We start from the raw sequence: 24,264 nt of genomic DNA, 5'->3' as shown, positions 1-24,264 counted from the left end.
CCGGTAAAGATGTCAAAAGAGGTGATATTTTAACTGCACTGAATGAAATTCAAGTCTCTTTCTCCCGGGAATATTTAAGTTTTTGCTGGGAAAGTTAAAGGACAGACTGTTTTAATGCATCTATTGCCAAGCAAGGGTAAGAATGTGGACTAACATATTTGATGTGAAAAAAATTTTTTCCCCCTAGTAATGGATGCCAATGCAATAAATAATTTCAAGTGAAAAATATGCAAATTCAGTTTTCAGAATTATTTTTGGACTTTTCTGAAGTGCTTTTAAAAAGTATATATATTTCTCAGCCCATGTGGCTCAGGGGATTGAGCGTTAACCTATGCAAGAGGAGGTCGCCGGTTCAATTCCTGGTCAGGGCACATGCCCAGGTTATGGGCTCCAGCCCCAGTGGGGCCTTATAGGAGGAAGCTGATGGATGTTTCTCTTTCATCGATGTTTCTCTCTCTCCATCTCCCTTCCTCTCTTTAAAATCAATTAAAAAAAAAAAAAAGAATGAAAAAAGTGGTACTCATATAAAACAAAAAATTTATATATCAAAACTGATTTTATTTAGAACAAAATATAGTGCCAGAAAGATTTTAGGTAATACAGGAATCAAGTCTGTGTGTTGTATATTTCTGTAAGAAATTAAGCTACTTTATGAAACACATTGAGGTAGATAAAGAAGGAATTTATTCAGTACAACATATACTGAATACATGAGTATAAGATAATCCAAGTGTTGAGAGAAATGCAGAGATAAGTACATTCATTAATTCTGCCCAAATGGATGGCATATTCTAGTACAGGTTACATTATAGTTTAGCAGATTTTGTAAGCCATGAGAATTACCGAATATTGAGTGAGGGAAGAAAAACCAAATTGTTTCATACGAATAATGGCATTACAGCTCTCTGTGTGTGTGTGATAAAAAGAAAAATTGTTAAAAGTTGTAAATTGCTGTAAGATAGTAAATGAATAAAATATCTGAATTCTTGCATATTTAAAGAAATGTAGCTTTTTATTTATTTTTTTTACTTCCAAATATGTATAAAAACTCAACTTATACCCTGGTAAATATCCATATGGCTATTTACCTCTTTTAGAGAATATATTTTAAAAAATGATTAGAGCTAGCAAAATATATTGTTTGCAGTCCAGCCTGTGTGGCTCAGTGGTTGAGAATCAACCTATGAACTAGGAGGTCAAAGTTTGAATCCCAGTCAGGGCACATACCCGGGTTGTAGGCTCCATCTCCTGTGTGGGGTGTGCAGGAAGCAACTGATCAATGATTCTCTCTCATCGTTGATGTTTCTATCTCTCTCTCCCTTTCCCTTCCTCTCTGAAATCAATAAAAATATTTAAAAAAATGAATATATTGTTTGCAAATGCAGGAGCCATTTTTTTAAATATATATTTTATTGATTTTTCACAGAGAGGAGGAGAGAGGGATAGAGAGAGTTAGAAACATCGATGAGAGAGAATCATCGATCAGCTGCCTCCTGCACCCCCCCACTGGGGATGTGCCCGCAACCAAGGTACATGCCCCTGATTGGAATCGAACCCGGGACCCTTCATTCCGCATGCCGACGCTCCATCCACTGAGCCAAACCGGTCTCGGCTAAGGAGCCATTTCTTTCAAATGACTTTTTCACCATCCTCTAGTAACATTTAAATTTAATCTTAGATTTTATATTTAATAAAAATGCAAAGATAAGTTTCAGCGGAACATATGGGAATAATCACAAATTTCAAATGAATAAGTTCCAGATTTTTAGGTTTGTTAAATACATAGTGAAATTCCATCCCCTTTAAAATTTATTTTTACCAGTTTGACATGAACATATGTTATAAGTCCATTTTTTAAATATCCCAAATTAGCAGTATGGTGGTAGAGTCCTTGATTCTCATCTACAGTGGACCTCACTGTGGAGAGATGTGATGGGGCCATTCCATTGGGAAACCTCTAGTGTGGGTACCTTTAGGTCTTTTTCTTGGGGCCAATCAGAATCTCTAGAAAGACCCTTTTAATCTCTTGCCTCGAGCATTAAAGCCAGCTGGTCAGTGTTCTGGGAGCTGAGTCAGGGAAACGGCTGGAGTGCCAAAATGTTGAACATTTAAATATAATGTCCATTTTCAGACTGTAGAATCTCAGCTATCTGGTTTTCTTAGCCCAGCCGCCTTCTACAAAGGATAATCCTTTAGTATTCTGCTGGTGTGGAGGAGGGCCTCTGGAGTCTTAAAGACTTTCACCTATGCCATCTGGGTTGTTTGTTTTTAATCCTGCCTGGAGGATATGTTTATCGATATCTGAGAGAAAGAGGAAGGGAAAGAGTGAGAGAGAAACATCTATTGGCTGAGTCTCTTACATGCCCTGACCAGGGATCTGACCCACACAGACCCGAGGTATGTGCTCTGACTGGGATCCTTCAAAGAGATAGAGAAATCAGATGTTATGGAGATAACATTAAATTTCCATATCCTAGTAGAAAATACTTCACTTTTAAGGAACCCACAGCTTTTCGGTGTATGGGACACTGCTCCAGCCAACTGTGCCGCCCAGCCAGGGCCCCTTCTGTTTTCCACCACACCTTCACTTCACTTCCTCAGTTACTTGGTGCTGCCAGGTCCGGAGCCTTCTGAGGACTCTGCAGCCTGGCTCTCTTCTTTCCTGTCCCTGCTAAGCTCCTCCCCTACACCACCCAGGTGTGACCCGCTTCCAGTGTTTAAGTCAGATAATCCTGGGCGATCTGATCTTTAGTGTTTTCTCTCATCCTTTGTTCTAGTCATTTTGAGCTGTTTTAAAAATTAATGTCATTTTTGAGGGGTAACTCTGTGAAGGGTATAGATTTAAATGTGTATGTTCTGTTCTATCTTATAATATTTATCCTTGGGTAACTTTACCTTTAGAACTTTAACAAGTTCTATTAGAAAACCTAATAAATAATAGGAATAATATTATATGATAGCTTTGATATTTTTAAGGAAAATACTTTCATTTTCATTTCAAAATTGTTTACTCATACCAACCTGATTTTTGTGTGATGTGACTTAATACATATTAAGAATTATAACAGCCTGTAGGGTTGTTTACTTAAGTATATTGTAAGGAATTTTAGTTCAGGTGTGTTAACTAAATGAGGAAATTAGGTGAATAATCATAGCTTAGAAATGCGGAAAATAGTGATTACCCAAAAGTATTTTCTACTAGGAATATGAAAATCTTATGTTATCTCCATAACATGGGACCTCTATATCTTTCTGAAGCATAAAATAGTTTTGGTATCTTATAATGAACTAAAGAGCTTTCTTCACTGTTTAGTTTTCATATAACTATAAAAATGAATATTATTTAAATATGTATAGTATATTCATTATACTAAACTCCAGGGGCGGAATCCTGCTTTAATGGAATTGGTAATCTCAAATTACACCATTAAGCTCATATTTTAAAATTAAAATCTTTTATATTCATAGAGCAGAAATACTTAAATAATATTATCCTCGAAGCTATTAGCATGTTTATGTATTTTATAATATCAAACTATTCTTTTATCTCTACTCATTTAGTACTTTTGAGTTTTCATTTATAATTCATGACATCTTGAGTCTGTCTTCACTATCTTCAACAATTAAACCAAGAAAGGATTATGAACAAACAGGAAGGAAGGAAGTTTGTGAGCTAATTTGGATTGCCTAAATTTTTTTTATTGTCGCTGCTTTTTATTCACTTTTTCCCTTCTTCAAAAATGTTTGGTTTTCAAATATATAGTTCCATTTATATAGAAAATAATTTTCCTTTTTCTAGTATATAAAATTATTTTCTCTCTACAGAACTAGAAAATGAAGTAAATTAACAATTAATTGAAAACATGTATAATAAATAAAAATTTACAAACATAGTAACAGTTAACAAAATAGAGATGACCTAATAAACTATATTCTGAAGCCAAATGTGCATATTTTCCCACTTGATTTTCTTTTTTAGTTGTTTTGTGCATATAGTATGAGGCATAGGAAGGTAACTATTGTATTTGGACATACAGTTCAGCAGAGGGAACAGTAGGGTTAACTGTTGTCACTTTCTGGTTCAGCAGCCGCTTCAGTCATAGCCCTGATGTCAGTGAATTGCCCATCTTGTCATTCTTCAGTTAGGTTGCAAATAAAACCCAATGCACAGTAGTTTGAGACAGCAAAAGTTAATTTCTTATATCATAGTCCAAAGTGGACTGGATGACAGTTCTCTAAGGCAGATCGCCTGTAAGCGGTAATTCAGGCATCCGGGCTCCTTCCCTGATGAGGCTGTTCTGTGGTGGAGTCCTTCTCTTTCAGCACCTGGGATGGAAGGCAGTGAACATGAGAAGGCATACTGCCTCTGAGCTGCATCAACACCCGGTCGGTACATACCATTTCTACCTGCATTCATTGCTCAGAGCTAAATGCGGCCCCACCTAAGCCCAGAGAGGCTGGGAAATTTGGTTTTCTTGTATGCCCGGGAAGAGGGAAGGTGGGAAGTGGGGTGTGGGAATAGATTAACCAAAGAATTTATATGCATACATGCATAGCCCTTAGACAGACAGTAGTGTGGGGAAGGAAGGCCTGGGGAGGGGGTGGGAGTGGGGTGGAGGAGGTCAGTGGGGGAAAGATGGGGGACATCTGTAATACTTTCAACAATAACGATAAAAAAAAAGAGAGACTGTGTTCAACTTAATATTGCTGCCATCAGAAATGAAAAGTGAACCCCATGCTTGTTGCTTATGAGGTACCCTTATAATTCACCTCAAATTATAATTATTTGACCCCTCCCTCCCTCCCTCCCTCCCTTCCTTTCCAACTTGCTCTTACTTCATAAAATGAGCGAAAGGTGGAACAGTGCTGAGTGACAATGATCAGTGGAGGCCTGGCTGGGACCAGACTGTTCATCCCCTACCCACAGTAATGAGCAGCCTCTTCCCTTTTCCGGTGTCAGCAGGGGCTGAGAGGGGAACCTGAACTTCTAGGCAGTGTCTGAGCAGCAGACTGGTCAGATCTCCGGAGAATTATGTTAAGTGAAGAACACCAACCCCAAAAGATTATGTGATTCAGTGTATATAATTTTCCTGAAATGACAAAATTAAAGAGAGTAGAACAAAGTGGTTGTTGCCAGGATTTAAGAAAGGAGATGGGGGTGGGAGTGAGCGTGAGAGAAAAGGGCAGCAGGAGACATCCTCATAGTATTGGAGTCGCTCTGTATCTTACCTGCATCAGTATTACTGTCTTGATTGTATGTGCTTTTATAAAATGTTACCATTGGGGGAAGCTGGGTTAAGAGCACATGGGATTGCTCCGTATTATTTCTACATGTGATCTATATCATAATAAAATAATTTTAATTAAGATATTTAAAAGTTATAAATCAGGCTGATAAATCTAAATGAAACGTATTTCATTCCCCTACTTGGACACATATACTTGCATAACACTCTACTAGGCCAAGTTTGAATTTGTAATTCTCAGACACCCTGGGGGTCTGCACATGGTGCCATGGAGAGAGTTGGCTCCTGGTCTTTGGCCTGCTCACCTTTCTTCTTCCAATCCCTGCTCCCTCCTATACTATGAGGGGTGGCCTGTGAATACATGTTAAAATCGTGGACTCCATGTCTAAGCTCCTGTACAGACAGCAGTCTCTCAGGTCAAGGAGTGTGAAATGTGAATAAAATAAATAAGTAAAAAAAGTAATAATAAGGATTTTGTAATAATGATGAGCTATTTGGGAAGAGAAATTACTCTTTTCATCTTTAGTATATTTGATTTTCATATTCTTGGTAGGACTGCAATACACAAGGTTACAAGTGAAGGGTCAGCAGACATGAGAGAACCAGCAAATGAAGATGCTGTGAGCATAGGGAAATGATTAGAAGTGAAGTCTGCTTGTCTGTTACTGGATTAAAGGATGCTGCCTTTTTTGGCATATGGATGTTTTTCTATATTTTACTGTAATGTCTGCATATTTTACCACCTGAATTTGACTTGATCTCTTTCCTTATTTTAGTTTATTGGAACCATTTCATATATAGATAAAACTATTCAGTGTGAATTGCGGTTTTAAAAAATGTTGCTTAAATATGTGAAATTATGTAGTGGATTTAGAAAGTAAAGCAGCTACAAAGTAACATGTAGTTCTGGTGTAGTTTACAATTTGTCTTTTATTTTAAAGGGATTCATTGTACTTGTAATTATTTTCATATTTTGAATCTTCTGTAAGTGCTTTACCTTTATGTTTTCCTAAGTGCTTTATGTTTTCCTTTCTTTAGATGTTTAGAAAATCATTGGTAAAGATGTTTGAAGATAAAGGGTTGGATTGCGTCTTTTTAGAAACTAACATGAGCATGAAGAAACAGTATCATATGGTTTATGAATGCATTCCTGTCCCAAAGGAAGTGGGTGACATGGCGCCCATCTATTTTAAGGTATTTACAGATAGTCTTTACATGAGTACCTTGCTACAGTGCAGTTTTATGAATATAGTTATCTTTATTTTGTATTTTTTCTCCAGTGTACTTAAATAAGATTTTATGTTATATGAAGACATAAATTAAATCACAAAAAATTCTTTATAAATTTCTATGGAAAGAAATTTTGGATTTTTTGGCCTTGAAAAGCATGCCTTTTTAAAAATATATATATTTTATTGATTTTTTACAGAGAGGAAGAGAGAGGGATAAAGAGTTAGAAACATTGATGAGAGAGAAACATCGATCAGCTGCCTCCTGCACACTCCCTACTGGGTATGTTCCCGCAACCAAGGCACATGCCCTTGACCAGAATGGAACCTGGGACCCTTCAGTCCACAGGCCAATGCTCCATCCACTGAGCCAAACTGGTTAGGGCAGCATGCTTAAATACGTGAAATTATGTAGTGGAAAATATGTGAAAATATTTTCACATATTTTTTATAAGTGTGCATGTAACATCAAATGATAATTTATAATTACTATTCCAATTTCTCATTTTTCAAATGAAAAATAGTTTTACCTTAAGTACTTCCAAATCAAAATTATAGTCATACTCTAGAAAACTTATCATTGAAATTCATGAGAGCCATAGACAGTTACATACTAACAGTACAAATAGCAATTGCTGAAGCAAGTTATTGTTGCAAGTTTTAGTATTTCATACTTCATTATGCTATTTATAAAGAGAAACTGATGTCTTACTTTGACATACATTTTTGGATATATAGTAAATGACTACAGTTCTTGCTTAAGTGTTATAATATTCAAGAAACTTAATAAATAAATAGCATGTGTCTGATGCTGATCTGAATACAGTATAGTTTAGTAGACTAATATAAATACATAAGTGTAGAACCATACATGAAATAGTAACGTGCCCAATAAAAAAAATGAGGTAATGTTTTGTGAGATACTGTTGGAAGACTTGCAAATGCAATGTTTAGTCAGTATAGGATGGCAATGTAAATCCTATGTTAAAGAAAATCAGTTGAGAGATATTGTACTGTTCTTCAGTGCCTATTGTTTGTTGTTTTGAACTGATATAATCCTGATTCATTGTGACTATAGGCATGGAGGTATGGGGCACACCATATGATCATTAAAGATGCATTTATTGGATTTGGCTTAAATTTTTGTTGTTAATCCTCACCTGAGGATATTTTCCCATTGATTTTTAGGGAGAGTGGAAGAGAAAGGGAAAGAGAGGAACATAGATGTGAGAGAAACATCGATTGGTTGCTTCCTGCATGAGCCCTAACCAGGGTCTGGGCTGAGGAGGAGCCTGCAACCAAGGTATGTGCCCTTGACTGGAATTGAACCTGGGACCCTTTGGTCCACAGGCCGACCACTGAGCCAAACTGGTGGGGCGGATTTGGCTCAATTTTTAAATAGAATGTGCTACGTTATAGTGCCAACACAAGTAACCCATGCCTTTAATTTTTTTAATGTATTTTTATTGATTTCAGAGGAAGGGAGAGGGAGAGAGAAATAGAAACATCAGTGATGAGAGAAAACATTGAGCAGCTACCTCCTGCATGCCCCCCACTGAGGATGGAGCCTACAGTCCGCTGAGCCAAACCAGCTAGGGCAACCCATGCTTTTTAAATAGGGAGCAGCAGTATATCTGATGTATTTAAATTGTGTTATTTGAATGTTAATTTCATCATTAGAAGTTGCTTCATTAATTACAATCCTATATAATGAAAGGCTAATATGCAAATTGTCCCCTTGACTACAAGTTCGAGCAGTTCAACTAGGAGTTGAACCAGGAGGCGGGGCTAGCTGGCCAACCACCTTCGGCCCCTTCCCCTGGCCTGATCTACCCTGGTTGGGGGAGGCTAGCTAGACCCCACCTGTGCACGAATTTGTGCACTGAGCCTCTAGTACTGTATAAAAAAGAGATTATTTTATATTAATCACCCTAGCCTTTCTTTCTATTATTTCTTTACCATAAATTTTAGTCTATTGCTTAGACTAGAAAGTATTATATTGCCATTTCTATGTGTGTCGTGTGTCCCGCCCCCCGCATTTTTACTTGTTTGTTATATGTCCAGAAATAGTTTTCACTACTTGGTTGCTAGAAGGCATAGGAATTACTCTTTTCATATTTGAAAAAAGCAATAAAACTAAGTGTATTTATTTGTAGTAGCTGTCTATGAAAAGACGAAGGAATTTGTGACCTTTTATATTCATAATTTTGTGCAATAGTAGATTGGTTGGTTGTATTAAAGATGGCTTTATTCATGTAAAGTTGAGCTGAACTTAACTTCAGTACAAGAGTTAAGAATGAGAAAACTCTCTTTACTAAAGGTAGGACTTTTAAAAAAATCAAGAAGTTCCAATTTTAAGTAACTCAAATTAAAGCCCGTCCACTCAAAATAATGACTTACCACTTATAATATACCCTGTAATTCATTTACTGTATTTGAGTTTTTTAAACTGCCTTGTATTTACATATATATTATTTTTCATTAACAAATGGCTATTTCTTAGAAAGCCATAATGGAATCTGATGAGGAGTGGTCTATGAACAAGAAATTGATCGATCTGTCTTCCAAAGATATCAGAAAATCTGTAAGTATTTTTTTTTCCAATATAAGAAATTACCCTAGTGTTAAGGATCTTCATTAATTTCCACATCTTATTTGAGGAAGGAACCGTTTGGCTGAATGACCAAATGTGAAGTAACTGATTCTTCAGGTGAAGAAGGATTTCTTTTCATTCTGCCTGATCTAGCAAATGCATATTTGTTCAGATGCTTATTGGAATGTTTATTCCTGCCCCTCCTGCCCTCTGCCATTGTAGTTAGCCATCAGACCCTGCCACGAGAGCTCCTGTCCTGTGCTTCTCGGCCACAGTGGGGCAGTGGTGAGTGAGGCTTTCTTGTCACAGAAGTACAATGGGAGACATTTTTCTAGAGGCTCTATTTTGATTTTTGAGCTTGTTTTTCATTGTTGTTTTAAGTGATTTTTGAGAGAGAGAGAGAGAGAGAGGGAGAGGGGGGAGGGAGGGAGAGAGAGAGAGAGAGAGAGAGAGAGAGAGAGAGAGGAGAGAGAGAGAGAGATGAAGAGAGGGAAGGAGGGAGAGAGAGAGAGAGATGGAGAGAGGGAGGGAGAGACAGAAAGAGAGAGGGAATCATTGATTTTGTTATTCCACTTATTTATGCATTCATTGGTTTCTTGTGTGTGCCCTGACCTGGGATGGAACCTGTAACCTTGGCTTATGGCGATGCCCTAACCACCTGGGCTACCCACCTGGACGCATTTCTTTCTTTCTTTCTTTCTTTCTTTCTTTCTTTCTTTCTTTCTTTCTTTCTTTCTTTCTTTCTTTCTTTCTTTTTTTTTTTTTTTAATATATTTTATTGATTTTTTACAGAGAGAAGGAAAAAGGGATAGAGAGCTAGAAATGTCGATGAGAGAGAAACATCGACCAGCTGCCTCTTGCACACCCCCTACCGGGGATGTTCCCGCAACCAATGTACATGCCTTTGACCGGAATCGAACCTGGGACCTTTCAGTCCGCAGACCGACGCTCTACCGCTGAGCCAAACTGGTTTCGGCTCATTTTTTTTTTTGTTGCTTTTTTTTTTATACAAAGGTTTCCTGTTATGTCCCTTTCAAGTAGTTGAGTTAGATTACAGGTTTATTATGGGGAATATCCCCACCATTTTTCCTAGTTTAATACTGATTTACAGATCAACTTTTTAAATTTTTGATTTTGAGAAGGCGCTTATTAAAGCCAGGGACAGGGAAACAAAAAAGGGCTTGAGATAGAAGAAGAAACAGGAGAGAGCGTAGGCTGGGCTGCTCTGGCTCACTGAAAAATCAAAGAAAAGGGGGCCTTGGAGACAGATTCGGGGTTTAGCCTGGGACAAGCTGCTGCTGCCCAGTGCTCCTCTGGATGCAAATCTCGTGGGGTCCCTTAGAGTGTAGGAGATACACAGGTGTGGAGCAGAGGGGAAGGGGAAAGGGAAGGGAAAGACACTGGCTTGCTTCTGGGAGGGGAGCACACCCAGATCAGTGTTTAGAGGTAAGGTTCACATAAGTTGAGTAATTTTTTAATGACCTTTCTCTTTTTGGAAATAGAAATGAAACGAAATAAAGATAGACTTGTGAATTCCATTTTGTTTTTCTATTAAAAGTGTAATTTAATCTACAGGTGTTTATTGAGTGCCTCCTATTCACCAGGCACTATTTAGGTGCTTTTCATACATAGTGGAACAAAACAGAGATGATCCCTGACTTGACGGAGCTTATACTGAGGGCAGGATTTGGAACCTCAGGCTGTGTGTTAAACCCTGCCGCCTGTGCAGGGTTTATCTATTATCTTTGGCAGGTTTCATGTTTATCTATTATCTTTGGCAGGTTTCATGCTACAAGGGCAGAGTTGAGTGTTATGACAGAAACTATGATCTGCGAAGTTTATCTATTATCTTTGGCAGGTTTCATGGTACAAGGGCAGAGTTGAGTGTTATGACAGAAACTATGATCTGCAAAGCCTCCAAATAGTTTATTTAAGTGGAAACTTTTGTAAGTTTCTTAAGTTTGCCTACCCTATTCTAGTAGTAGATATCACTAGAATATTTTTCTCCCACTTCTTCTTTTGGAAAGCTGGACTCCTGGTACATGTGAATGATAGGATTCCTTACTACATGTATTATATCCCTGTCAGAATATTCAAATTTCATGCATTATCAAAAATAATTTTAATTCAGAGGTAAAATATTTTCTATGGTTTTTTTATTTTCCCTTGCTAGTGAATTGAGCTAGACAACATACTTAAAAACAATACATAAAGACTCTCCTAGAAGTACTCAGAGGGTTTTAATATTTAACAACAAATATGGAAAATAAAAAACGGATTCCCAATCCTTAGTAGTTGTATATTCAACTTTGAAGTGTTTCAAATAGAGCACCAATTGCTTTTTCCAATCCTAGATATTGCTGCATCTGAGAATCATAGCAGGTGAGGAAGGAGTCAGTGAGTTTTTGAGGTCCATCTTAGCTTTAGGATTTAGCAATTATGTGATAGAATTGTGAAGAGAACTTGAGTATAAGAATAACTCCAAAGCAGGTCAATTGTTAGGTCAACAAGCTTTCCAGTGTCATTTTAAAGTGATAAAAGTGTTTTGAGCATGAAGTGAACAATCTTGAGTTATTTTGATATTATTTTTATTCTGAAAAAGAAACACAAAAAATCCTCATTATATGTGTTTTAAGAGCTTTTTGTCCTTGGTAATTTCATAAAGTATTTGAACTGCCTTTTGGAGCTTTTATCCATTATTTGCCAACATATTCATGGCAAATAATGGGTAATTGATTTTTTTTTCAAAGTAGATTCTTGGCTTTTAGTAGAGATTCAAATATTTGTAATTAATTCTGATTTTTTCTTGATTTATATTTTTCCTCACTATGTGAGTATAAGTTTCTCTTTGTATGTCCATCTTGTTTATTCTCTCTTGGGTCTTTTAATATCTTTGCAGTGTAGTGTGAATTTATGGAAATATACAAGAGAAATAGTTCTGAATGTTCATTGCAGGGGAGATGCCATGATACTAAATAACTTGTCAAGAAACTGGCCATTTTTGTTCCAAGGCTATTATATTGAGATTTCATATGAATTCTTTGTTAACTTTTAAATGTGACTTTTAAGGTATTTTTGTGAAAAACATCTAACACATTTAAGGACTGATTTTTTTTTTTTTTTTAAAGAAAATTGTAATTTTCTCAGAGACCTTCAAGCTCAAGAATAATTATAAGAAGTCAGGAGTGATATCTGGAATATTAAAAGGAGAAAATTCAAATACTACAGTTTTTCTATCATAAATAAAATAGTTTTGCAGTTGTAGGAATTGTAAAAAACAGGTAACTCTATCAGTACTTTTTAAGAATGGTGCCAAGTTTTTAACTTTTCTCTCTCTGGCTGGTTAAGGCAAGGAAAGATAAATGCTATATTTTGAAAGTAGCGCCTTCCCAATGCCTGCTGACTAACAACTCCGGTAGCAAGGCTGTTCCTTCGGCAGCCTCAGCGAGAGCACACAGGAGGAGCTGTTCTTCGTTAAACGTAGCGGAGAGTTGGCTGTGCCATCTTGGCAGTTATGCCGTAGATTGTTAGGATTTGGTGTGTTTATTAACTTCCGATTGCTGGTGTGACAGATTACCACAAACTTAGTGGTATAAAGCAACACAGATTTATTATTATCTTAGAGTTTTGGAGGTCACAGTGAGAAGATGAGTTTCCCTGAGCTGAAGTCAAGGTATTCAGCAGGCCTGCATTCTTTCTGGAGGCTCCAGTGGAGGATCCGTTCCTGTGCCTTTTCCAGTTTCTATAAGTCACTGCGTGCCATGGTCTATGGTGCCTTCCTTCATCTTTAAAGCCAGCAGTGTAGGACCTTCCAATCTTTCTCTGAGTCGCTCCCTCTTGTTTCTCTCTCAGAAGTACTATTGTGATTACATTGGGCCCAATGGATAACCCAGGATAATCTCCCCATTTCAAGATCCATAACTTATTTGTATCTGCAACATCCCTTTTGTCATATAAAGCAACGTATTCATGGCACATAATGGATTAAGTTATTGGCATATTTAGGGGGCCATCATTCTGCCAAACACAGTACAATCCAAACAAAAGGCATGGGCATTGTCATCACAAATCGCTTCCTGAAGTTCTCTCTCCCTCCAAGTACGTCCTTTAGTTGATGTACTTCTATAACATTGTTTTAGCCATTCAGATTCATTGTTTCGCACATGATCTGCTTCAGGTAGCAAAAATATTTGATGGGAGTCTTCCATCCTTCTTTTCTTTAACCACCAGTTTTGCACAAAGTACTGTTGTTTGAGAAGCAGAAAAGAAAGTAACATTTGAGTAATCTTGTCTGTGCCGGGCACGGGGCCATGCACTTAATGAGCACTTTCCTTTTTGATCCTCCCAGCAAACCTCTGAGCTCTTCACAGTTCTCATGAGACTCAGAGATGCTGAATAACTTGCCTGTTACAAGAATCAGTACTGTGATTAGAGCTCTATCTGTATCTTTATTTTTTCTTAATACTCTAGTTCACACATGTTTATATTTTTAAAATGTGAAAATATAAAAACACAAAGTCATAAAACAGTAACACATTTTTCTGCATATTTTGTAAACTGATTTGTTTTTACTTACACTTTTCCTATAACATGAAAAACTCTTGTTAGCCCTAATTTTAATTGCTTTGTATTATTTCAAGATGACCACTTTCTTTACACTGTACTATCTACTCTCAAGTTATCCACTTTTTTTTACTTTTATTATTTTTTAAAATGTATTCTTTATTGTTGATACCTCCCATTTTCCCTCCCTTTGCCCCTCCTCTCAGCCCCTACAAACTCCCCAGGTCTTTACTATCCTATTGCTTGTGTCCATGGGCTATATATATACACTGCTATATAAGTTCTTTGTATATATGTACTGGTATATAAGTTCTTCTTGCCCCACAACCCCACATCATGGCCATCTGTTCCATGCCTCACCACTTGGAGTCTTATTATGTTGGTCAGTACATTAGATTCCACAAATATATGAGAACACGTGACATTTATCTTTCTCAGTTTGGTCTATTTTAGTTAGCATAATATTTTCCAGATCTATTCATGTCCCAAAGGGTAAGAGATCCCTCTTTTTTACAGCTGCATAGTATTTCATTGTATAAATGTACCACAGCTTTTTTATCCATTCATCTACTGATGGGCAGTTGGGCTGTTTCCAAACCTAAGCTATTATAAATAACTCTGCTATGAACATAGGGGTGCATATGTTCTTTCCAATTGGTGTTTTTCGGTTTTTAGGATATATTCACAGATGTGGGGTTGCTGGGTAAAATGGAAGTTCCATTTTTAATATTTTGAGAAAACTTCATACTGTTTTTGATAAAATTTATCTGTAAATCCATCCAGTCTAGGACTTTTGTTTGCTGGAAGTTTTTTAATTACCGCTTCAATTACTGCTATTGGCAGCTGATTATTCCTGATTGAGTTTTGGAAGATTGTATGTTTCTAGGAATTTGTCCATTTCACCCAGATTGTTCAGTTTGTTTGCATATAATCCTTTGTATTTCTATGGTGTCTGTTGTTATATCATCTCTTTCATCTCTACTTATATTTATTTGTTTCTTGATGAGTCTGGTTAGAGTTTCATCTTTTCAAAGAACCAACTCTTGTATTTATTTTTCTTTTGTACCATTTTCTTTGTCTCTATATCATTTATTTCTGTTGTGATCTTTATTATTTTCTTCCTTCTACTTCCTTTGGGCTCTTGTTGTTCTCTTTCTAGTTCATTTAGTTGTAGGGTTAGATACTTTATTAGTCCTTTTTCTTGTTTCTTGAGGTAGTCCTGAAGTGCTATGAACTTTCCTCTCAGGACTGCTTTCACCATGTCCTATACGTTTTGGGTGGTTGTGTGTTCATTTGTTTCCAGGAAGTGTTTTATTTCTTGCTTGATCTCATTGGTAACCCATTCTTTGTTTAATAACATGCTATTAGCCTGCATGTGTTTGAATGTTTTTGAGTGTTTTTATTTTAGTTGACTTCTAAGTTGATACCATTGTGATATGAGAAGATTCTTGGTATTATATCAGTCTTCTTGAATTTGTATAGACTTGTTTTGTGCCCTTTTATGTGGTCTATCTTTGAGAATGTTCCATGTGCACTTGAGAAGAATGTATATTCTATTGCTTTGGTGTGGCATATTCTGTAAATATCACTTAGATCCATTTGATCTAGTGTAAGACTGAATATAGGAATGTTATTCATTCCTATATTGAATGCATATATGTTTACAAGGGTTATATTTTCTTGTTGAATCATTACCTTTAGTATTATGAAGTGGCTTTCTTTGTCTCTTATGATGGTCTTCATTTTGAAGTCTTATTTTGTCAAATGAGAATTGCTACCCTAGCTTTCTTTTTTCATTTCCATTTGCCTGGGAAATTTTTTCCCCATTCTTTCACTCTCAGAATCTGTTGGTGACTGGCTCTGGGCACCATGTTTGGAGCTATAAAGCAATGCACAACTTGTGGCTTCCTCTGCTGGTGCTTAGTGTATTTGAAAAGGACAGATATGTGCAACAAGGTCTGCTTTCCCTAGCCCCAGGCTGTGAGTTAGATCAGGCAAGGACTAAAAACCACCAGAGATCCACTTCTGCCTACAGTCTGATTGTTATTCAGTCTCAGCCTCAGGCTATCAACGACAACAGGATGTAGATTCTACAGGGTAGGGTGAGAGATTTTCCAACAGGGTGGGATAGTTGCTGCCACACAGGCAAAAGCTGCCTGGATAATAAAGGTCTCTCTGAGAAAGATGTCCTCTGCAGCTTGAGGGAATGACTCAGCACAGGAAATTGGGGTGGCTGCCTTCCAATCTCTAAACCCAGTGTCCCCAACCTTAGAATTTCCTCACACAGCTTTAGTTCACTTTGCCCTCCCTTTGTCAGAGCCCAAGGTGAGTGGCTGTACAAGAAAATGTGGATTGGCCCTTTAAGAGTCTTCCTGCATTTCCAGCTGAATGTCCCTGGCAGGCAGCAACCCTACTGCTTTTCACAGCCAGATGTTATGTGGCACCTTTCTCATTTGTGGTGCTCTCTGCTGGGTGGCCCTAGTTCTCAGTGGGAATCCCCTGCAGCTGAGATATCCCTCCCTAATTTCATCTGCTGCCTGTGGGAGCCCGGCCAGCCCTTTCGCTCCCCACCCTTCCTACAGCCACTATGGGATCTCCACTCCCCGACCTTGGTTATCGGGATTCTCTCTAGCCAGTCTTCAGTTGATTATTCAGGATGCTTTTCCTATATTTCAACTGTATTCCAGTTTGGTCCTGGGAGAGTGTCATCATAGTTTCCACTTACTCTGCTGCCATTTTGGATTCCTAAAAATAATTGGTTTTGATGAAATTGTTGGATTATGAAGAGCTATCTGCCTGAAACGCTACCAAATAAAATGTGTTTTTTAGAGTGTTAGGTCATTGCCTCAGTATTTCTATATTAGAAATTCAACTTTTTATTATTATTATTATTATTATTTTTTTTTTTTTACTTTTCTTGAGGGATACTTAGTTATTGATATGCCAGACAGCAGAAAGAGGGATTAAGCATGATTTCGTGTTGTATTTATTTACATGTGATTTATTTATTTATTTATTTAGGTGCCTAAAGGCTTACCTTACTTCTCTGTGGATTTTGGTCTTCAAGGAGGATTTGCTCATGTCATTGAAGATCAACACAAATTCCCTCATTATTTTGGAAAGGTATGCTCACAAATTTAATAACATTCGAGTGTTTATCCATTTAGTAGCACTTTTCTTTTGAAGGGAAGTCAAAACAAAACTTTAGACACAGTATACAGCGAGGTTGGTGAGTACTGTTCCACCCAATTTTTAGAGGTACAGCCTAGCATCTATTAATAACATTAACCCAGAATAGTTGTACAGTCAGGAATGCCCCTTTGGAACCAAAGATTTGTTGGCAGTGTTAACAATGACTGTAGTGTTTTCCTATGGAATCAGCCAGCCTCGTGCTGAGATTGGTAATTGCTATCATTTACAGAGGCTTTACACTGACACAGGTATAGTTCTGAGCATTCACTTAATTCTCACAACATCATTATATAGATATTGTTATTACTTTCATTTTACAGATGAAGAAACTGAGCTTCAGAGAGGTTATATAATTTGCCCAACATAATTTGCTAATAAATGGCAGAACCAGGGGTACATGCACTCATGATTGAACTAGAGAGCAAATGGTCTCACCTCCTCATTTATAAGTAAGCACTGTATATTTTAAGAATCGTACATTTTACACATGTAGTTTCTGGGAAAATATTGGAGTGTAGATCTTTTATGGCCAGTAGGTTCTTTTCATTACTGCAGATTGCCTTCTAGGGATATAGTCTTCCTGTGTGTCTGCCAAGATTCTGGGTGGTGGATAAGCCTTCGTCAGGGATTAGAATAAGATTAACATAACCACTTAGGCAGTCTAAAGAAGTCCAGGCAATAATAGCTCTACAAGTGACTCTAGGGTGGCTCCACCTTTCCTCTCAGATCATCCTCTAATGAGAGGAGCCCTGATGAATTCCCAGGGTTCCCTGTGCTCCCTCCCCACTTTATCTACCATCAAAGACCATCTTCTACAATGGAGAAGAGAGGTATCAAGAGGAATCTCAACCCCTCAGGTTTGGATTAGAAACGTTTTATGCTTATGTCCTTGAAAGGATTAACCAGCATCTTTCAACTGTTGAGATACATTACAGAAACTTGTTTGAGAATTTTCACAATATTTTTTTCCAGAGTTCACTAGAAAGAAATTTGTTTTCATTGTTGTGAAACAGTCTGTTGTTACTCAGTAATTACAGAATTTTGTCATTGAACATGACAAAATTTACTTTTTTTAAACTTCATTTTAGTGAAATTGAAGTAAATTATCATTTATTTTATTTTTTTATAAATCTTAGATTTTTATTTTTTCCATCATCAATTATTCCCTCTATAACTTCTTCCAACCCCCCCCCCCCACGCCCCCCACTCTCTCCCCTACCACAATTGGTTTATAAATATACTGGATAGCAGAGAGGACATTAGCCTGAAATTCAACTGCAGTTGAACAACCAAGTTAATAATTATTAGATGTTGATTAGTTTTCAAACCAGAGCAGCTAATAAGGATCAAATAAATTAAATTTCACTTTCTTTTCCTCCTTTTGCTGCTGTCTGGTAAATGTGCTAACAGGCCACAGAATGGACAAATTGCTTGGCAGGGAGACTCCTAAGATTACAGAGTTTGCATAGTTAGAACTAATTGAAAACCAGATTTTTTTGTTTTTTTAGCTTGAAACTAATCTTTATGTAAAATTTGGACATTTTCACTGAAACTACTTATTGCTATATTTATTAGCAGAATAAACAAGTCGTTTCATTCCTGTTTCCAGTATTTATACATACACGTGTCTGTATTTTTCTCATTCTTTAAAAGGAAATCATTGGTGGGATGCTGGATATAGAGCCTCGACTTTGGAGGAAAGGGGTCCGAGAAAGCTTTGAGGACCAGAGGAAGAAAGCACTGCAATTTGCTCAGTGGTGGAAACCATTTGACTTCACCAAAAGTAAAAAATGTTGATCAGACCTTCCAGGATTTATCTCCTCTTCAGATTCCTTCCCGTTCTATTTCCATTGCACCTAATAGACAGCTGACCCTCAGGTCCTCGGGGAGTCGTGCTCTGGGTCTTTGACCAGAGCACATCGCTGGATTGTGTTGCGTCCTCCCCACCTGCTCCTGTGGACTTCATGGCGGCAACCCAGCGTGAGGCCAGCTGTGTCGGGTGACCTGTTCACGTTCCTGTTCTGTGCCTACGTTTGGGGTTGAACTATTCTGTGTACATACGGAAAGACTTTTCTGAAGGATTAGGCAGGAAGCATAACAAACCATTGGTTCAGAAGGAATTGGGTCAACGTCAAGTCTATTGATTGACTTCTTTTGCACTTTTTAAATTAAGAGTTGGCATATTCAGTAAAAATTGAAATTTCTTTTCATAGCATTTTATTGGAGATCTCTTAATTTTCTACCAGTAGCATATGTATCACTGCTATTCTTTTTATTAAAAGAAAAAGAATATTCCAACTGTAATAAAGAATTGAATTATAGCATGTTCATAATTTGTTTTTATTTCTAGAATTTTTAAATAGTGTCTTTGAATTTTGGTGAGTTTAAGAGTAATTGTTCTAAGTAACACAATTTACAGTTTTTTGGGATTTGTATGAAAGTTAAAAATTGCAGCCAAATGATTGCTTTTGTGTTGTGTTGGTTACTACCCTTGGTTCAACTCTTCTTTTTCGTAAGAAATAACTCAATACTTACGCTTCCACCTAAGGCAAAGTAGTCATATTATCTTGCTGACTAAAACAACCTAAAAATCTATGAAACGGTGGTTTTTGAGACCTGGGATATCAGGCTAGAAAGTACAGTGTCCCTAAGAGATGGGAAACGACGAGATGAGCCCTGAGACTGCCCGTCTTACTGTGTTCAGAGCATTCCCTTCTCGGGGGGCCAGGTGAGTGGGGTCTGGGCAGAGCCTGTTCAACTAACGAGTGGAGGGATGGAGCTGTGGGAGTCTGGGGAGATCAAGACAATGGGTCAGGTTACTGGAGAGAGGATTACCACCCAGAGAGAACTCTAGAAGTCTTCAGAAGGTCCCGGCTAGTGTCTGCACTGACCAGTGCACCCTGTGCAGAGACTACCTGAGAGGCAGAGTTCACTGCCTGGGCCGAGCAGAGCTGACATTTCTCATGAGCAGGAATGGAAAGGTCAGGACTGACCAGGAATGGGGGAGAGCACACAGAATGGTAGTGTGTAGTGAAGAATCATCTAAAGACTTAACACTGATCTAGTCTTGACAAGTCTTCAAAGCAAGACGCAAAGAGATCAAACTGTTTCTAGCCTGGCTGGAGTGGCTCAATTGGTTGAGTGTCGCACTGAAAGGTTGCCAGTTCGATTCCTGGTCAGGGCTCTTAATGGAAGGCAACCAATTGATATCCTCCCTCCCTCCCTCCTTCCCTCCCTCCCTCCCTCTCTCCCTCCCTGCTCTCTCTCTTTCTCCTTTCTTCTTTCCCTCTCTCCCTCCTCTAAGTATGTCCTTGGTAAGGATTAAAAAAAGAAGAAGAAACAGAAACTGTTTCTAAATAACTTAAATGTATCCCAGAACAAAGCTCAAAAATATTTATAGGGATAAAAATATATCCAGTAGTCACAACATACAATTCAGTGTCTGGCATCCAGTAAAAAACGATCAAGCGTACAAAAAAGCACTGAATGCCTGGGTAAATATATGGGCTTTTTATTATTGTCTAAAGTTTTACATATATCTCCTTTTCCCCCAGTTGACTCCCCCTCTCCTCCCAGCCATTCCCACCCCGGGCAAGCCCCCACCACCCCAGTGTCTGTGTCCATTGGTTATGCTAATATGCATGCATACAAGTCCTTTGGTTGTATATGGGCTTTTTTTCTTTGATTTCTTTAAAGGATATTTTACTGTTTAAGCAAAAAGCAATTAGTGTGAAGTTTATAACATGTAAAAGCAAAATAAATGGCAATAATAACACAAAGGTGGGAAGGGAAAAATGGAAGTACATTATTATAAGGTTTTACACTACACTTGAAGCAGTGTGATATAACTTGAATTTAGACTTAATAAACACGATGAACTCTAAAGCAAACCCTAAAGTAAAAAAACAGGCACATAAAAATTTATAACAGCCAAGAAAGAAGATAAATTGGGACAAAATAATCTAATCCAAATGAAGACAAAACAGAGGAAAAGGGCAATAAAGTACAGATGGAACAAACAGAAAACACAACGCAGATAAATGATAGATTTAAACACAAATGTTTTATTCATAACATTTTTTTTTTTATTGCTGCAACCACAAAGGTAGCAGCCTAAAGCAACACACATTACTTAGCTCACCACTTCTGCGGGTCGGAGGTCAGGCACACTGCCTGGGTCCTTTGCTGAGGGTCTCACATCCGGAGGCTGAAATGGGGAAAGGTGCACTCCCTGACTTTCAGTTCTTTGCAGCATTTAGTTCCTTTCGACTAGAACTAAAAGCTTCAGGGTTTTTATTTATTCGTTTTGCCACCTGTTGGCCAGAGGCTGCCCTCTGGTCCTATTCGGCATCAGCACTTTCTTACCACACGGGGTCCCCCAGGGGAGAAGGAGACTCCAGCAAGATGGCCACTGAAATCTCTCAGGGTGCAAGCACATGATCATACAAAATCATGTTCATCTGTTACCATTTGCTATTGGTCAGAGACATGTCACAGGACCTGTCCACACTCAAGGGGGTGGGATCACGCAAGGATGCGAGCACCAGGCTCAGAACATAATGGAGACCACCTACGAGTTTGTCCACCAAAAGTACGCCCCTTTCCATTTTAAGGACCTGAAAATTTGCTTTCATTTCTCGGACCTTGTCCTTTGTTGTCCTACATTTTACTTCTGTATCCGAATTCACGGAATGCATTACTGTTACAGCTTTAAATACCTAAATCTATTTCAAACCACGTTTAATGAGAAGAACATCTGTTGATTCAAATGCTTGCTGCTCCCAGCTCTGCATTCCTCTGAGCTGCTCCAGATTCACATTTGGCGTCACCTGCGTAAATGGGCTCAAAGCCAGCCTGATTATTTGTCAGCCTGGCCTGCTCTGTTTGGTGCTGTTCCTAATTTGTTAATTTATTACGTAGTGATGTTGTTTGTTCAATTTTTGCTTGCTCATTTTTTATAGCTCGGTGATTGTCCGGATTCTTTTTTTTTGTTGTTAAATCATCTTGTTTCTGAGCTTTTGCTTATTGCATTCAAATTTCCTTCAAGTTTCTTAACCTGTTAACCGAGAGGGACTTATAAATACGTCAAACGTAAACAATATTGGGAACGTATAGGACGTATGAATATGTCCTGGAAATATATGTTGCACCCTGAGAGGGACGGTATATATTTTTTTGTAATCTTTATAATTGTTTGTAAAATTTATAATTTTTTAATTCGGTGTTTCCATTTTTTTGTTGGTATTCTTTTCTATTTTTTTTGGTAATTTTGTATTTTCCTTTGTGCTTTATATATAAATAAATGAAAAATATATATCATTTATTTTAATTAAGTATAAATAAAAAAAATAATAATATGAAATTACGTCCTCCTGACGTGACGTACTAACACGTCCTAGTGAAAGAGTATGCCCATTACAGGTTGCGTAATTAAAAGGGAACTCCCCGGTTAACAGGTTAAGAAGCAATTTATAGGAATTTCTTTTGTGTGAGTTGTCTTCAGATCATGATCTTTGTAGTTTGCATGTTTTGTCCCAGTGTATTTCTATATTTACTCCCTCATTCATTGGTTGTCACCGTGTGTGTGCAATTACCAGGATGTTTCTTTTCATTTTGCTCATCCTTGGAGGTCTGGGCTCTACATTATATAAAAACTGGTACCACTTGACTTTCTTCACACTTGAACTTGATCCGTTGTTTTCCAGTTAACCCTATAGTTTGAGACCTGGATATTTTATATTCTGTACTTTTTTTTTTTTTTTTTTTTTTTTTTTTTTGAGACATGGTAATTGTGGGGCAAGGCAGAGAGTGGAGGTGTGGTTGAGATGGTTTCTTGTTTTGTGAGAATTACTGATCTCTAAACTCTCTCTCTGAGACAGTAAATATTTTGTGTCAGTTTATGTTATCTAGTTAGGAATCTTTCCCAGGGGCAAGACCTGTGGGGCTTAAATTATTTCCCAATTGAGTGTCTAGCACAGCACCATTCACTTCAAAAGGTCAGTCCCACTGTGCATTTTTTCATAGATTAGCCTGTTTATCTCCAGCCATTTGCACTGTTTTCTCCAGTAGCTACTTATATTTGGAAGCTACAATAGCAATGTTGATCCAGTTGCCCAATTCAAAGCAAATTAACCCAGAATAGTTGTTTTCTTTTCCAGTCTTCATCTTAGTTGTTTTCTCTGTGGGAACGGGCATTGTTGAATGTTACCTGAAACTCCTCTTCTTTCTTCATTGGTAGTCTTGTCTCTATTTCCTTATTCTCTAGTTGTTTCTTACAGGTATGGGTTCTGGTTCCTTTGTCTTTGTAACCTCCTTAAGTGAGTTATCTACCTAAATTCTCCATAAGGTACTTCAGAATCAACATATCCCAAAGAAACCACATTTTACTCTTCTCCAAAATTTTTCTTCCTCCCACAGTTCCAGAAATGGTGAATGAATCGCCCAGCCCATAAACTCGAGAGTTACCTTTTGCATCTCCCACATTTAATCAGCAATCATGTCCCGGACAATACACTCTCTTAACATCTCTCACGTAGCCTCTTTGTTTCCATTCAATGTGACCGCTTCATCGCTCTGCTGGATAACTGTAATTGCTGTTTCCCTTCAGCTTTGCTCTCTCTTCCAATAATGTCAGAATTATTTCTCTAAAAGATCACATCACACCTCTCCAAGGGTTCTCTACTGTAGGATGATGTCCTCATTCCTCAACATGAGAGAAACGTTCTTCATAATGTGATTCTGTTCTACATTTCTATTGTCACTTCTTCCATTTTATGCCCATTTCACTCCTTCCAGCCAAATCATAAAAAATAAACCAAACGCACCTGCTTGAAGGTACAGAAAAATGCACAAGGCAGTGTTAGTCTAGGACAGTGGTCGGCAAACGCTTTAGTAACAGAGCCAAATATCAACAGTACAATGATTGAAATTTCTTTTGAGAGCCGAAAACTGACTTCTGCGCATGGGCCACGAAGTTTCAGTTGCACTGTACGTGGGTGCCCGCACGTGGTATTTTGTGGAAGAGCCACACTCAAGGGTCCAAAGAGCCGCATGTGGCTTGTGAGCCATGGTTTATCAACCATTGGTCTAGGAAAGATGAACAGAGAAGTCCGAACTGGGTATCACCTCTGAGGTTACTCACTGATTCCAGAAGCCACGCAGCATTACATCTGCAGCATCTTTTCATGTGGGCAGCCACACAGGTCTTCCCAGTTGCGTGGGAAGGAGGAATAATGCCTTTTGCTAGGGGAATGGCAAGACATTGGAAGAGCATGCAGAATACAAAATGTTAGAAACATTTTTGGAAAATACAATTTGTTATGAGAGGTAAATGGAGGTAAAGAGTTCAAAGTCTGCATTGAAGAAGACCAACTACCCACCAGGCTTTGACAAATCAAGGATGTGTGGTGTAATGGTAATTGAACAACTGTAAGAACAGTTA

General features: G+C 37.9%; 1 protein-coding gene across 1 annotated transcript in view; it reads left to right on the top strand.

Moving 5' to 3' along the window:
- The window catches only part of CWF19L2 (CWF19 like cell cycle control factor 2), a 65,030-nt gene extending 45,886 nt beyond the window's left edge, over nucleotides 1–19,144 (top strand). The window contains exons 15-18 of the mRNA XM_084895145.1: nucleotides 6,285–6,440; nucleotides 8,979–9,059; nucleotides 16,653–16,754; nucleotides 18,477–19,144. Coding sequence (XP_084751271.1) covers nucleotides 6,285–6,440; nucleotides 8,979–9,059; nucleotides 16,653–16,754; nucleotides 18,477–18,620 — 483 coding nt within the window. The 3' untranslated portion in view covers nucleotides 18,621–19,144. The remainder of the gene's footprint in view (nucleotides 1–6,284; nucleotides 6,441–8,978; nucleotides 9,060–16,652; nucleotides 16,755–18,476) is intronic.
- The last annotated feature ends 5,120 nt before the right edge of the window (nucleotides 19,145–24,264 follow it).

Source organism: Pipistrellus hanaki (assembly GCF_964339955.1).
Source record: "Pipistrellus hanaki genome assembly, chromosome: 9".
Lineage (NCBI taxonomy): Eukaryota > Metazoa > Chordata > Mammalia > Chiroptera > Vespertilionidae > Pipistrellus > Pipistrellus hanaki.
The sequence above is the reverse complement of the archived record's forward strand: the minus strand, read 5'-3'. Positions and strand labels throughout refer to the sequence as shown.